Genomic DNA, 12,985 nt, shown 5'->3' on the forward strand with positions numbered 1-12,985 from the left:
CCTTGGTGGTTTACAAAAGCTTCCTTGCCTAACCACCTGGAGATTATTCTTACTTGCCACAGGGGACTAGGCGAGTAGTTTTTAATTAAGAGAACAGGCCTTCAGAAGCTGAGGAGAACTGTGGTTATTAGAATGTCTGGGTTCAATAGCATTTGACCCAGATTTCGAAGCATAAGTGTTTGGCTCATATGCAAAATACCTTCAAAATGTGGTTTCTCATATGGAACCTTACATTAGGACTTACGGCCTAAGAATGGAGCAACAGTTGGGGTTGGCTCACATGTGCAAATTGGCTTGCTCTTGTTTTTCTCTGTTCAGTGCTTTTTTTGAAGCAAATACAGCCTCAGAAATGGCTGCTGGCTTTGTAGAGTCTGATTCACTTCCATTTTCTCTATGACAGGTGGGCAGCTTCCGGGGTCAGGGGGCCACATTAACCACAGTGGGCTGGCCCCCACTCCCGCTGAATTTGCTGTGGCAACAAAACTTGCAGTGATTTTTCAGGGAAACAAGGTGTGTGTGAAGGACACACCTTGTTTCCGAGTAGAATCATGTTTCCAGGAGGCTCCTGGGACTGTGCTTCTGCTCGAAAGCAAGGCATGCGTTCCCCACATGCCTTGTTTCCTTGCAAAATGGGGGTGATTTTGGCAGCGACGGCGGCACAGGGAGATAGTGGGAGTTTCAGAAATGGCCTTGCGGCAGGGAGGAGCATATTGCCCACCTCTGCTCTATTCAGTTCCATACACAAGTGGGATTATGTGGTGGGAGAAGAGCCCCATTCGCATCTGTGAACCAGAGTTTAATGACCAGTTGACAGTGCATTCCAAGCCTCTCCTTTAAGAAGCAGCTCTGTTTTGGCTGACAGAGCTTCATATCCAGTCCTTGGTCCCTCGGCAGGTACGTACTTCACATGAGGCTCGCATCACATACACTGGGCTGGGGAAGATGGGAGTTGTAGTCCAACAAGGCTAGAGGACACCAGATTAGGGAAGGCTGTGGTTGAACATGGAACTGTCCCATCAGCCAGAACAGCTAGGCTGGTGAGGATGAGGGTCTTCTCTGTGGTGGCCCCCGCTCTGTGAAACTCCCTCCCTAGGGAACTCTGCCATGCCCCCTCTTTAATGAGCTTCCGCCACGCATTGATAACTTGGTTGTTCAGGCAGGCATTTGGAGTGGGTTAGGGTATTTTTAAACAATGTTTTAATGTGTGATTTTACTGTTTTAAATTGCACTGTTGTACATCACCCAGAGTGCCTAGGTGACCGGCCAGATGGGCGAATGAGAAATTTAATAAATAAAACTGAACCCAGGCTTGAAAAGTCTCAAACTCTTGCCATAATTGTGCCTTGTCTGCTTTTGTCCGGAGCCCTGCATCTCTCCCTGTCTCTGTGTTTATTATCAAGTCCCAGGCAGTTGGTTTGTAGTGACAAACGCAGCTCATTCCTGTGGGAACCTTAAGTACATTGCTGGTTAGAAAAATTAGAAGCTTTAGAAAAGTTCAGGACAAGTTCCAAAACCTCAGGAGAAAATGGGTAGTTTTGAATTCAGACATTCCCTGCTCTCATAAGAAAAGAATCTCCCTCAAATGAGTAAGACTTCGCATTTATATCAGGGGTGGCAACTTGCAGCCTTCCAGATGTCTTGGCCCTCCACTCTCATGATCCTTCACCATTGGCTATACTGGCTAGGGCTGATGGGAGTTACAGGCCAAAATATCTGGAGGGCCACAAGTTGCCCACCTCTGGTTTATATTGTGCTTTTCCTCAGTGCTCAAAGAACTTTAACCATTGCTTCAGTGATCCTTGCAACATCCCTGTATGGCAGGCGATATTGCAGGTAGGAGGCTGAGCCTGAGATAATAAGTGGCTTATATAAAGCCGCCCACTGATTTCATGGCTGCGGTGCAATCTGAGTTGAAGACTTCCGAGCACTGCTCATTGTCATAATTGCTGTGTTAATTTGGTGGCACTGTGATTTACCCCTGATACTTGAATTGGAATCTGTTGAAAGGAAGGCCTAATGGTTATGGCAGCCATCCAGGACTCCAGCATGTGTTTCTTGGTGCAGTACATGCATCCTTGTATATTCTTAGGCAAATCATAGTTTTTCTGTGCCTTAAGCTGTCCTTCCAAAAAGGGATGTGGGGGGTAGCACTGCTTTCCCTTCTCTGAGTGGTATAGGATGCTGCAGTGATATGTACACATAGACAGGGATGTTCTGTATGGAATCTGGGAATCTTCAATGTGCAGCACAAAACATTGCCTTCAAGGCAGAATCTAGAATCTCTATTTGCATCTATAACATCTAAAGTAAAACAGTGAGCTTGCAGCCTCATGATTATGGAAAAGAATCTTAATACTTGCTGGGAATTTCTACTAAGCTTCTAAGTGGAGTTTCAGGGTGGAACTGTTTGTTATTTAAAGCATTTTTACACTGCACTTCAGCCAGAAAGGTTCCTAGAGAGGCTCCCAGATCAATACAAACAAGACAGTCCTTGCCAGCAGGCTTACAATCTAAGAAGACATGGCACCGTTGGAAAAGGGGATGGGAAGGGGAAAGGAGAACAGTTATCTTAGACTCCCAGCTGTCCATGGAGGCTCAGGTGTCAGCTGTGAGCCGGACAGCACTGTACCATCTGATACGGCGGCTGCACCCCTACCTTCCCGACCATCTGCTCCCATCGGCAGTACATGCCCTGGTCTCCTCTCGTTTAGACTACTGTAATGTGCTCTACGTGGGGTTACCCTTGAAGACGGTTCGGAAGCTGCAGCTGGTACAGAACGCGGCAGCTTGCCTGATTAAAGGCAGCCGCCGGCGAGATCACATCACTCCAGTGCTGAAGGAGCTGCACTGGCTACCAGTTGTTTTCCAGGCCAAATTCAAGGTGTTGGTTTTGACCTTTAAAACCCTATATGGTTTGCCTATCTCAAGGAGCGCCTTCAGCAACACCAGATAGGCCGCTCAACAAGATCAGCCTCGGATGGCCTTCTCTCTGTCCCATCAGCCAGGACAGCTAGGCTGGTGAGGATGAGGGAGAGGGCCTTCTCTGTGGTGGCCCCCACTCTGTGGAACTCCCTCCCTAGGAAACTCCGCCATGCCATGCCCCCTCTTTAATGAGCTTCCAGCACGCATTAAAATCATGGTTGTTCAGGCAGGCATTTGGGGTGGGCTAGGGTAATTTTAGAAATGCGATGTTTTTAATGTTGAATTTTATTGTATAAACTGTTTTTATTGTTGTACATCGCCCAGAGTGGCTGGGTGACCAGTCAGATGGGCAGTTATGGATGGATGGATGGATGGAAGGAAGGAAGGAAGGAAGAAAGAAAGAAAGAAAGAACGAAGGCACCAATTTTTAATGTTATGCGATTCCTTTTTACGTGTTACTAGCAGCCATGGGATTTGGGGTGGGACTATAGTGCTGCGGAAGGGGTGGTTTGCCTTTTCCACATGCCCTTTCCTCTCATTTAAAAGCCCCCTCCCCCCAGTTGCTAATTGCCTTAGAGCAGGGGTGGTCAGCCTTCAGGCTTGCAGGATCTACTTGGTTTTTCCTGCAACCCTGACATCTAGTCTCAGCCTGGTGCAAAAGGCATACACTCTAGCCCTAGTCAGGTGTTCCTCATCTGTGTAGGATAAACATGCCGGGAGGGGGAGCATGCTAGCTCGCCCCCTCATGCATTTCCATCACCCTCTACACGTGGAAGGCAATGTTCTCAAAAGGAGAGCCGTGTCTGTCCGTGGTGGCTTCCCAAGCCATTTTCCACATTGATTTCCCAGGTGCTTTTGAGTTACAGAATTCCAAGCCTAGGAATTTGTTTGGGGGACCAGAACTTAAAGGCGCTCACGATCTTTCTGCACAAAAATCCACTCCTCGTTAGTCCCAGCTTTCCTCATTTCAGCCGTATAATTCAGGGTGCGGAAGGAGTCATTTTGTCACTGCTATTGTGAAACAGTTGGGAGTCAGAAATCCTTGTCAATCTACTGCAAATCACCCAGAGATCTATCAGTAGATATGGATCTACCTTCTGCCTACCCCTGCCTTACAGGGCAAAATCATACTTGTACCTGCTTGTTTTGCCGTACAGGGCAAATAGCAGCTTTGGAGGATGGGGGCTGATTTTAACAGTGGAATAGGGGGCCCCTCCCCCAGTGCTGCAGCCCTGGCCCTGAATCATCCCTCCTTTCCCCTCCTCTTGCAACCTCTGGTAATACTTCTAAAAAATGCAGGAGACCCTATTCACAGATCTCCAGCTTCATATCTACTGTGACCTAAGTAAGAGATTGAACAACACACCCACACCCTCCTCCCTTCCCTCTCTTTCACTTCTTCTGTGATGTGTGTTACAACCTGATGATGTGGCAGTGCTCTGCTCTCTGTTTGCCTGCGTTTTGTCTACTCCTACAAGCAGATTTTAAGCTAAGCACAGCCCATTAAGCAAACACTTGAGTTGTATACTTTTGAACAGGTAGGATGTTCACAGCTGGCAGGGAATGCTAGAGGCATTTGCAAAGGATTGCAACAGGTGTAGGGCTAACAAAAGCTGCATGTGCCCAGGGAATTTGGCGGCGGGGGGGTGGGGTGGGGGTTCCTTTGCCATGTAAGCTGAGCAGCAAGGGGAACAGAATAAACAGTTCCTGAGGGAGAGCGGTGGAAGAGATCTCACTGAGCTGACAATATTTCCACCAAATAAGAAAGAGAATACCTACTGCAGGGCTGGGGGGAGGGGGGGTTGTGAGCCTTTTAAGGAACATTGACCCATGTATACAACCAGGGCAGCAATCCTGTGCATAGTTACTTGGGAGTAAGCCCCACTAAATAGCGTGGGGCTTAAGCATACATAGGATTGTGCTACACGTTGTTAACAGCCTTGATCCCATGGGATATAAATCCAAGTAATAAACTTTTCTGCAACAGAAATGAGAGCGAACATAAGAATTACCTTGCTGGATCAGTCCAAAGCCATCTATTCCAATGTACATAAGAACAGCCTTGCTGGATTCTGTCCAGCATTCTGTCCACACGGCCAGCCAGCTGCCCATGGGAAACCCACAAGAAGGATATGAGTGCAACAGCACCCTCCCACCCATGTTCCCCAGCAACTGGTGTACATAGGCGTACTGCCTCTGATACCGAAGGTAGCACTTGTTAAGTGCTTGGAGGATGGACCATAGTTCAGTGGTGGAGGGCATTCTTTACATACACAAGGTTCCAGGTCCAGTCCCTAGCATGTCCAGATAGAGCTGGGGAAATCTCCTACCTGAAACCCCGGAGAGCTGTTATCAGTCAGTGTAGTTACTGAGCTAGACGGACCCATGGTCTGAGTCTATATAAGACAGCTCCCTGTATTCCTAGGACCGGTCTCTGAGAAGGCCGACAGCATTCTGTCCCCAAACATGACCAACCAGGTGCCTCTGGAAGGTCACAAGCAGGACACAATCATCCTGTTTGCCAGCATCCAGTAGTCAGAAAAATTCTATAAATGAAAAAGTTCCATTTAGCTGTTATCGCTAACAGCTGTTGAAATATGAAGCTGCCTCACGTTAGAGATGAACGATGGCCTAGTTAGCCCAGTGTTGACTGGAAGCAGCCATGGTCTAAGGCAGCGGTCCCTTTCTCAGCCCTGAGCTCTTCTTAATTAGAGAGGTCAGGAATTGCCATGGACTGTGTAATACAGGGTTGGGCAGAAGGGAGAGCACCGGATATTCAACTCCCAGGAGCCACTGTCAGCATTGCCAGTGATCAGGAATGCTGGGAGTTGAAGTCCAAAGCATCTGGTGGGGCACTTTCTGCTCACCCCTGGTGTAATACACCTAACCACCAAATCTGCCTCTGCCTCCCAACCCCATCCCTTATTTCATTGTTGCGGCTTCTGTATTCATTGAAAATTGAATATTTGATAGAACTGACTGCAAATCCTCAAGTTTAAACAGGTTATCACATGATAATTGCAGTCACTGCATGTGTTACCTGGCCATCTGACCTTGTTAACAAGCAGCCTATCCTCGTTGCGTTCATCTCTACTAGAGCAGCGCTATTGAGCTTCTCCTTTGGCAAGTAGTGTGTAAAGACGTCAGACTTCCTGGCATGTTAGAAGTCATAAACAGTTTTGGTGTCTGGTGTTGGTTCAAATAATGATGGTAAATATATTGCGGTAGACGTCACAGGCCTACGTTAAGCCTGTGCATAATATTAGTCTCTTGGCAAACAAGAGAAAAAAGCAATGATGACAAGAAGCAACATTTTGATTCTTTATGCTCATGTATCACAGCAATATGTAGGGACAGGAATTGCCCGAGGCAGTATTTTTCCAAATTGTGTGAGTTTGGAGAAACTAGTAACAACTAAATACTACTTAAGGAACAGAATGGTTTGGAGATGTATGTTTCCCAAAATGTGCTTTGTTTTAATATTTGACTTGGGGAGAAGAAGAGGAGGATAAGTCCCCTTTCTAGAATCTCTGTTTTTCTTAGGCCTCTAGTGCGCAGTCAGATAGGACCTCCAAGGGCTGTGTGGGAAAGGAGCCCAAGCTGTGGAACTCCTTTAGCTCCCTGGCTACTCAAAGAGTCCTTGTGATTGTGTGCAGCATTCAGCCTTTGTAGCAGCAAGATCTGTTTGTTCACTGGGACCTTTGCCAGGATGTGGAATTGGTACCCCATGCTGATTTATTTTCCCCTTCAGCTCTGGGAGTTTGAGTTCTCTTTCTTCCTCTTCATTGTTTTGTTTCCATTTGTAACACACCTAATCGGCATGTATCGAGAACCTTCCAGGCTTCTCATGTGAACTGGTAACAACTCAACTCTTACATGGTTGGAACTAATTTACAAAAGAAGAACATCCCCCCCCCCCCATTTAGAACAGCATGTGCCTTTTAAGGTCTCAAAGCACTCGCTGTCCTAGATTTACAACCCTTGACAGAAGTCCCACAGCAGGACTGGGGCAGAACTGGGCACAGCATGTCTCTTAACGGGCCACAAGCCAGAGTGTCCATCTGTTTAGCACTGGCCTGCATAACTTGTGACACACCAAGCCAAACGCAGCCCATGAACCATGTACTGTGACCTTACCAGATGCTTGATGGCCCTCGTGGGCTAACAGCTAGGAGGTTTATTAAGCCCCTGGTGGGCTTGATGGGTTGAGCAGGTCTCTTTTAAAAATAAGGATGCAGCCATAGATTAACTTGCCGTGCCATGCTACTCCTGTCCCTTCACCAACACTTCCACCCACCAAGGCAAACGGTACTCCTAATGTATGTATTTATGTATGTATGTTCTTTAATTATTTGTATTTTTGTCCACATAACATAAAGTTCTCTGGGAAGTTCAACTGCAGGTGGAAGGGGATGGTGGGCAATGGGGCTAGAGATGAAGTACAGTCAGAAAACAGCAGTTTTATCCTTTTTGTTTTTAAGAAATTTTCAATGAACATCTCATTTGGTATTTTTAAACCAATATATATTATCATATCCCGTGGTTCAAAAAACCAAAATTTAGTAGATATAGAAGCTGCAATCTCATCAGCCCATATCCCACTCACCTGCCTATCCCTTGACATATACAAACAGCAACAACATAATTCAGATGATGTACGTACCACAATATGCAGTGATTAACAAGGGGATACTGAAATAAGGAGCGGGGGCGGGGGACACACACACACACCAGAGAATGAGACAGTCTGGTTAAAATGAAGCGCAACCCCATTTGCTATTCTTCACCAAAATGTTCGCGGATTGGCTACATCCTCTCTTCTGGCTCCTGATCGATTAGAGGGATGGATGTGATCTCCAGGTGGCAACTTGGCAACTGTACTGTTTGAGCAGTTGGATGACTACTCAAGGTTCTTTTGTAGCAGACTTAACAAAGGGTGATCTTTAAACGAAGTATCTTACGTTATGGTTTGCTTCCTTCCAGTTTTTCAAGGCATTCTCCAAGAAACCTGAGGATGGCATCAGACTCTACCGTATGTATACAGACATTAATTTCTACCTAAGCTAGAACCATTGTTTGGTTTACCAAGCTTGGTGAGCCTAGAGAAAACTGAGGAGTCCCCTCCCCATCCTCCACCCAGATGAAGCAGAGGGCATATGAAGAAGTTATAGGGCCATGATAATCACAGCTGTAGGTGGCTGTCCATAAAAGGTCCCCAGAGTGGCTTGCTCATTAAGGCATCATTTCTTTTACATTTCCCATACATACATTTGTGATGTTTCTCTATTCGGTCAATAATTCAAATGTCAGCCTGCCCAACTTCTCACAGTCAGAAGCATGAGGCCAATTCCCACTTTCATCTTTGGGTATCAAGTGTCATACTTGTGTACAAAAAAATAATTGAACTTAAGATGGATTATGGGGATATGTGTTCTGGTCCTGATAAACTTGTTAATAGGAATCGGCCTCTTGGGATAGGCATTGCTAGGCCTGGGCCCACAGGGCCTAAACCCTGAATCTGTTTCCCAGAACCCTGTGTGCCTTGGTGTGGGAGAGAAAGGGAGTGGAGTGCCTGAAAATCAAAACAAAATCCCTAAAGAAGAGAGGCAAATCCTAAAACTGGTGGTGGAAAGTATTGATCACTGCATGAAAATTGCGTGATGCATTTCAATGGTCTGGGTTCGCACATAATGATAATCCAGAGTATGGGTTGAATATGGGTTGTCTTTGAATCATGGTTTGTTGTTGAATCATGGATTGTTGTTCTTACATGCAAACCCTGCTTGATGGTTTCAGTATGAGTTGTTAACCATGAACAACCTAGGAAGTGAACCCATAGTTTGTTGTTGGGCTGTGAACTCTAGGTTGTTCATAGTTAACAACCCATAGTTAAACCATAGTGCAGGATTTGCACATAATGACAACCCACAATTCAACAACAACCCATACTCAACCCATACTCAGGGTTGTCATTATGTGCGAACCAGGTCATTTACAGTCTTCCTTAGAGGCAGGAGGTCTTCAGGTACAGGAAAACATATTCATTGAGGGAGCTGTTTTAAATAGAAATGAAGACCTCTTCCCCGGCCGTTGATTTCTTTCAAAACACATTTGGCAATTTTTGTGTAATAATAAATCACCAGTTTTACTCACCAGCTGAGGTTTTGCCTCTCCTTTTAATGTGCCAGTCCACCCACAATGAACATACCTGCCAGGTTTCCCCACACACACACCTTTCCTGCAGGCGCTCTTCACTACATTGAACAGCTGGTTGATGATTAGAGGGTAAGTTGCCATTGATCCAGCTCCAGTGTAAACCTCCAATACCCCCTCCCCAATCTGATCACACTTATTCAAGCATTCCCACCTAATTGATGGAGCATCGCCATCGATGGAGGTTCAGAGGATGGTAACAAGGGAGACAGTCTTCTTGTTGTTGGCTCCCTCTTTTTGGAATGCTATCCCCGGTGAGGTCTGCCTGGCGCCACCATTTTTGTATTTTCAGCACCAGGTTAAGACTTGCCTGAGAATACAAGAGTCTGGCGGCATGTGATCAGTTCCTTATGCATCAGTTGAATTCCTTCAGTTGTCACTGATGTTTTAATTGTTTTCTGAGGTTGTGGTGTTTTTATCGATAATTGTTTCTAGCTATTTTTAGTGTTACATTTTTGTATGTTTTAGTTTCGTTGTAAGTCACCTTCGTTCTTTTTTTTTTTTTAAGGTGTCTTAAGAAATTTCAATAATAATAATAATAATTCTTCCTTGGCCTCAGAGCAGTGGAGGCTAATGGCGCTGATGTCCGCTGCTTAGAGTTGTGGCTAGTTCTGACTGCAACCCAGAGCAGATTCACCACCCCACTAACGTCAGAGCCACCAGCCTCCTCTGCCTCAAAGTCCTCCCCCATAGAGTTGCCCTTTTATTTTATTTTATTTTATTTTATTTTATTTTCTTTCTCCTGTGTCTTGAAAAGTATCCACATGTCAAACTGTTTAATAGGTGGTGATTTTTCTGTCATAGGGAAGAGGCGATGGGAAATCTGTCACAGTAACCCAGTTCATGACTTTAACCCATGTTTTGTTTTGGGGTTATAGGTCTGTGTCGTTCCTCCCCTAACAATCTGTAATTCTGCATTCAGACATCACAGATATCAACCCAGGGACAGAGCGTCCCTGGATTGTTCAGCTCAGTGGGAGTGAGCGAGTGGGCACCAACATGCTTACTCGCTCCCACTTTTTCATGACTACCCAGGTTTTAAACAAGACCTGGGTAGCCATAACGCGTGAGCTGGACCAGTATATTCAGATCCTCAAGCCCTGTAGAATTGCCAGCCTTTTTACTGGTTCTCCTCCTCTGCCCAGGTGACATGCAGAAATAAAACATTACTCACTGACGCATGGTTGGAGAGAGCCATGCTGTCAGGGTGGAAACTGAGCCCATAGAGCCCCAGAGCAGTTCTGATTCTGAGGAGGAACAGCAATCCGTGGGGGAGGAGCTCACTCATCTCTCACAGGCACAGCTGCTGGCAGAGATTCCTCCTTCCAGCATTCCGAATATAGATAGTGACCCTGGCAGCGAGAGAGCGCTGGAGGGGGGCTTGCTAGACGCTCGACACAGACGCAGGGAGCGATGAGAGATGGAGGGCGCGGAAAGGAGGCGTAGCGCTCGTTTGGTGTGCAAGCAACAGTCACGTCCCGAGGGCCCAAGGGAAAGAGGGAGGATCTCTCCCTAGCCCATAAGTTCAGGGTCTTCCCGTGGTTCCCCTTCAAACGGGGACCAACTGCCTTACCTGGAGCTTAGGCTAGTCTGCTATCTTTCCCCAGTGCTGTTCCTTGCTTAGTCACTGGTGATTAGCATCTGAAAGAGTCATTAAGTTGTAAAAGGAATAAAGCCTTGAAAAGAATCCTTTTGTCTGTGTCTTGAGTTGGCTATTGGAAGGGACTGCAAGAGGCAGCTAGGGTGCTCCTGACACATGCAGCCTCTCTTATTGCTTTTCCAGAAGCCCATTACCCTGGTACTGGGTGTGCAAACCTGAAGGCCAGTACCTGGATACATTCTCCTAACAATGCCCTGTAACGACTTCCACTTGAACTGAAGGGGGATCAAACAGTTATTTTTTCCTTACTTGATTTACCCAGCTCCAGTGCAAAATTTCATTATTGCAAAGTTTGACCGGTTCTTGCTCAAGGAGGATCTCCAGAATGACTTATGCCCTCTGCAGGGGGATTCCCTGTTCAGGAAGGAAAAATCTAAGGTTGCACTTTGGAGAAGAGATAAAATCGATCTGGCATGAGCCTCGTGGGAGTTAAGTTGGGAGAGGTTCCCTGGCTGCATTTAGCGATGTGTTTATGCAGCCTGACGCAATATTTTTCTTGTCACCAGGCAGCATTTATTTTGCCCTTAGATATTCAGATGAGGATTCCCCACCCTGATCCCTGGGAGAGGGTCACTGTGAAGGGCTTTCTGAGAATCACATGCTGTGACCAATGAGCTGCTGCTGGAAGAGGAGTAGTGGCTGGTGGCCCCCCCAGCCTCCCCTCCTGCTCCCCCCACCCAGTACCCTGAGCGGAAACTCTGCAAGCAACAGTTAAGAGGGGAAAACTTCTCACTTCCTGCCCTTCAGCTCAGTGCTTGGAGCAGCCATTCAACAGAGGAAGGGTGCTGAGGTGGATCGGGTAACCCACAATAAAACCTGTAACATTGATTTGCTTGGTAACACAGATCATCACATGTAACTCCTCTACACTAGGGGTGCAGAAACTTAGGCCCAGGGGCCAAATCCGCCCCACCTGGGGTCCCAGTCTAGCCCTCTGGGGTTCCCCAGCTGGCCACGCCCTCTTCTTCCAGCCCCACCCCCTTTCCCCCATTCACCAATTGCTTGGTGGTTTCCTAGCCTTTGCGCAGTTCTTTCCCTTTCTAAAAGGCTGAAATGCCTCTCCTAAGGCTTGGTAACTGGCAGCCAGAGCTTTAAGGTAAACTGTGCAGGTATTTTAGGTTTTGAGCCCTGCCCCCTTTTGCCTTTGGCCCCGCCCACCACTGGAAGGCAGCCCGAGGGCATCTCTGAAATGGAATTCGGCCCTTGAGCTGCAAGAGGCTCCGCACCCCTGCTCTCCGCACTCACTTGCTGAACAGCCAGTCGGCACAGGTTTAGACAAGGCTGTAAAAGGCAGACTAAACTTAAAGGGAGTGGGCGAATATCCAAAACGTTTGAGAAACACTGCCCCATAAGGATCCCCAGGAATCCGGCATGGTAGAAGCTGCTGTTGGTAAATGGTGTCTTTGGTAGGACAGAGCAGCTGTTTGGGGGCAGGTGGAGGGGCATGCTGGCTAGTTCACATTGGTTGGCCTGGGATTTAATTTTGATATGCTTTCTGTCCTGCGCAGATCATGGGGATGACATTCAGAGCCTGAGAGAGTCCATCATCACCTCAGTAGAGAGGCATGAAGCGGTGTGGCCTCCTGCCTGTCCACCTCTGGAGCCTATCAGGTAACTTAAGAGGAGAATGCGAAGTGCAGTGTACGGGGGGGGGGTGCATGCGTGCGCGTGCGCACTTGAGCGCTGATGTGGGTAAATGGGGTGGGGAGAAGGTGTTTCAGTGTGTTTAGTCACTATTGTAACTTGCTTTACTTAAGCATTTTTCAGGATTGTTCTCATTTTTTTAAACACATATAACAGTATGAGTCGAACTGGATCCATGCTTGGATCTCAGCAGGGGCAGTTGCTTGCATGCCTTCTCTGACCATGTCACTCCAACATCATCATAATTCCTAGCATTTCTGTGGCACTTTAGAATGTTCACATACATTATCTCAGTAATCATTACAGCAACCGTGTAAGGTAGGTCAGTATTGTCATTACCATATTTCACAACAAAATCAAGACAGGTTCCTGCCCCAAAGGAGCTTACAATCTAAAGTCAGCAGTGAGGAGGACAACGGAGAGAGAGGAAGGGAAGGGTTGAGATCAAGGTAGCAAGGGATAAATGTCAGCAAATGCAGTTTAATGTATTCTTAAGCATGTGCGATAATGCTGAGCTGTGGCCTGTTGTACACCTTAAGAGTATTC

General features: G+C 46.8%; 1 protein-coding gene across 1 annotated transcript in view; it reads left to right on the forward strand.

Annotated features, from left to right (window-relative positions):
• Nucleotides 1–12,985, forward strand: part of QSOX1 (quiescin sulfhydryl oxidase 1) — a 93,971-nt gene that overhangs the window by 38,302 nt on the left and 42,684 nt on the right. Inside the window, exons 3-4 of the mRNA XM_084851280.1 lie at nt 7,906–7,954; nt 12,304–12,406. Coding sequence (XP_084707406.1) covers nt 7,906–7,954; nt 12,304–12,406 — 152 coding nt within the window. The remainder of the gene's footprint in view (nt 1–7,905; nt 7,955–12,303; nt 12,407–12,985) is intronic.

This window comes from Heloderma suspectum, chromosome 4, assembly GCF_057233095.1.
Source record: "Heloderma suspectum isolate Gila_16-S chromosome 4, 16-S_ref, whole genome shotgun sequence".
NCBI lineage: Eukaryota > Metazoa > Chordata > Lepidosauria > Squamata > Helodermatidae > Heloderma > Heloderma suspectum.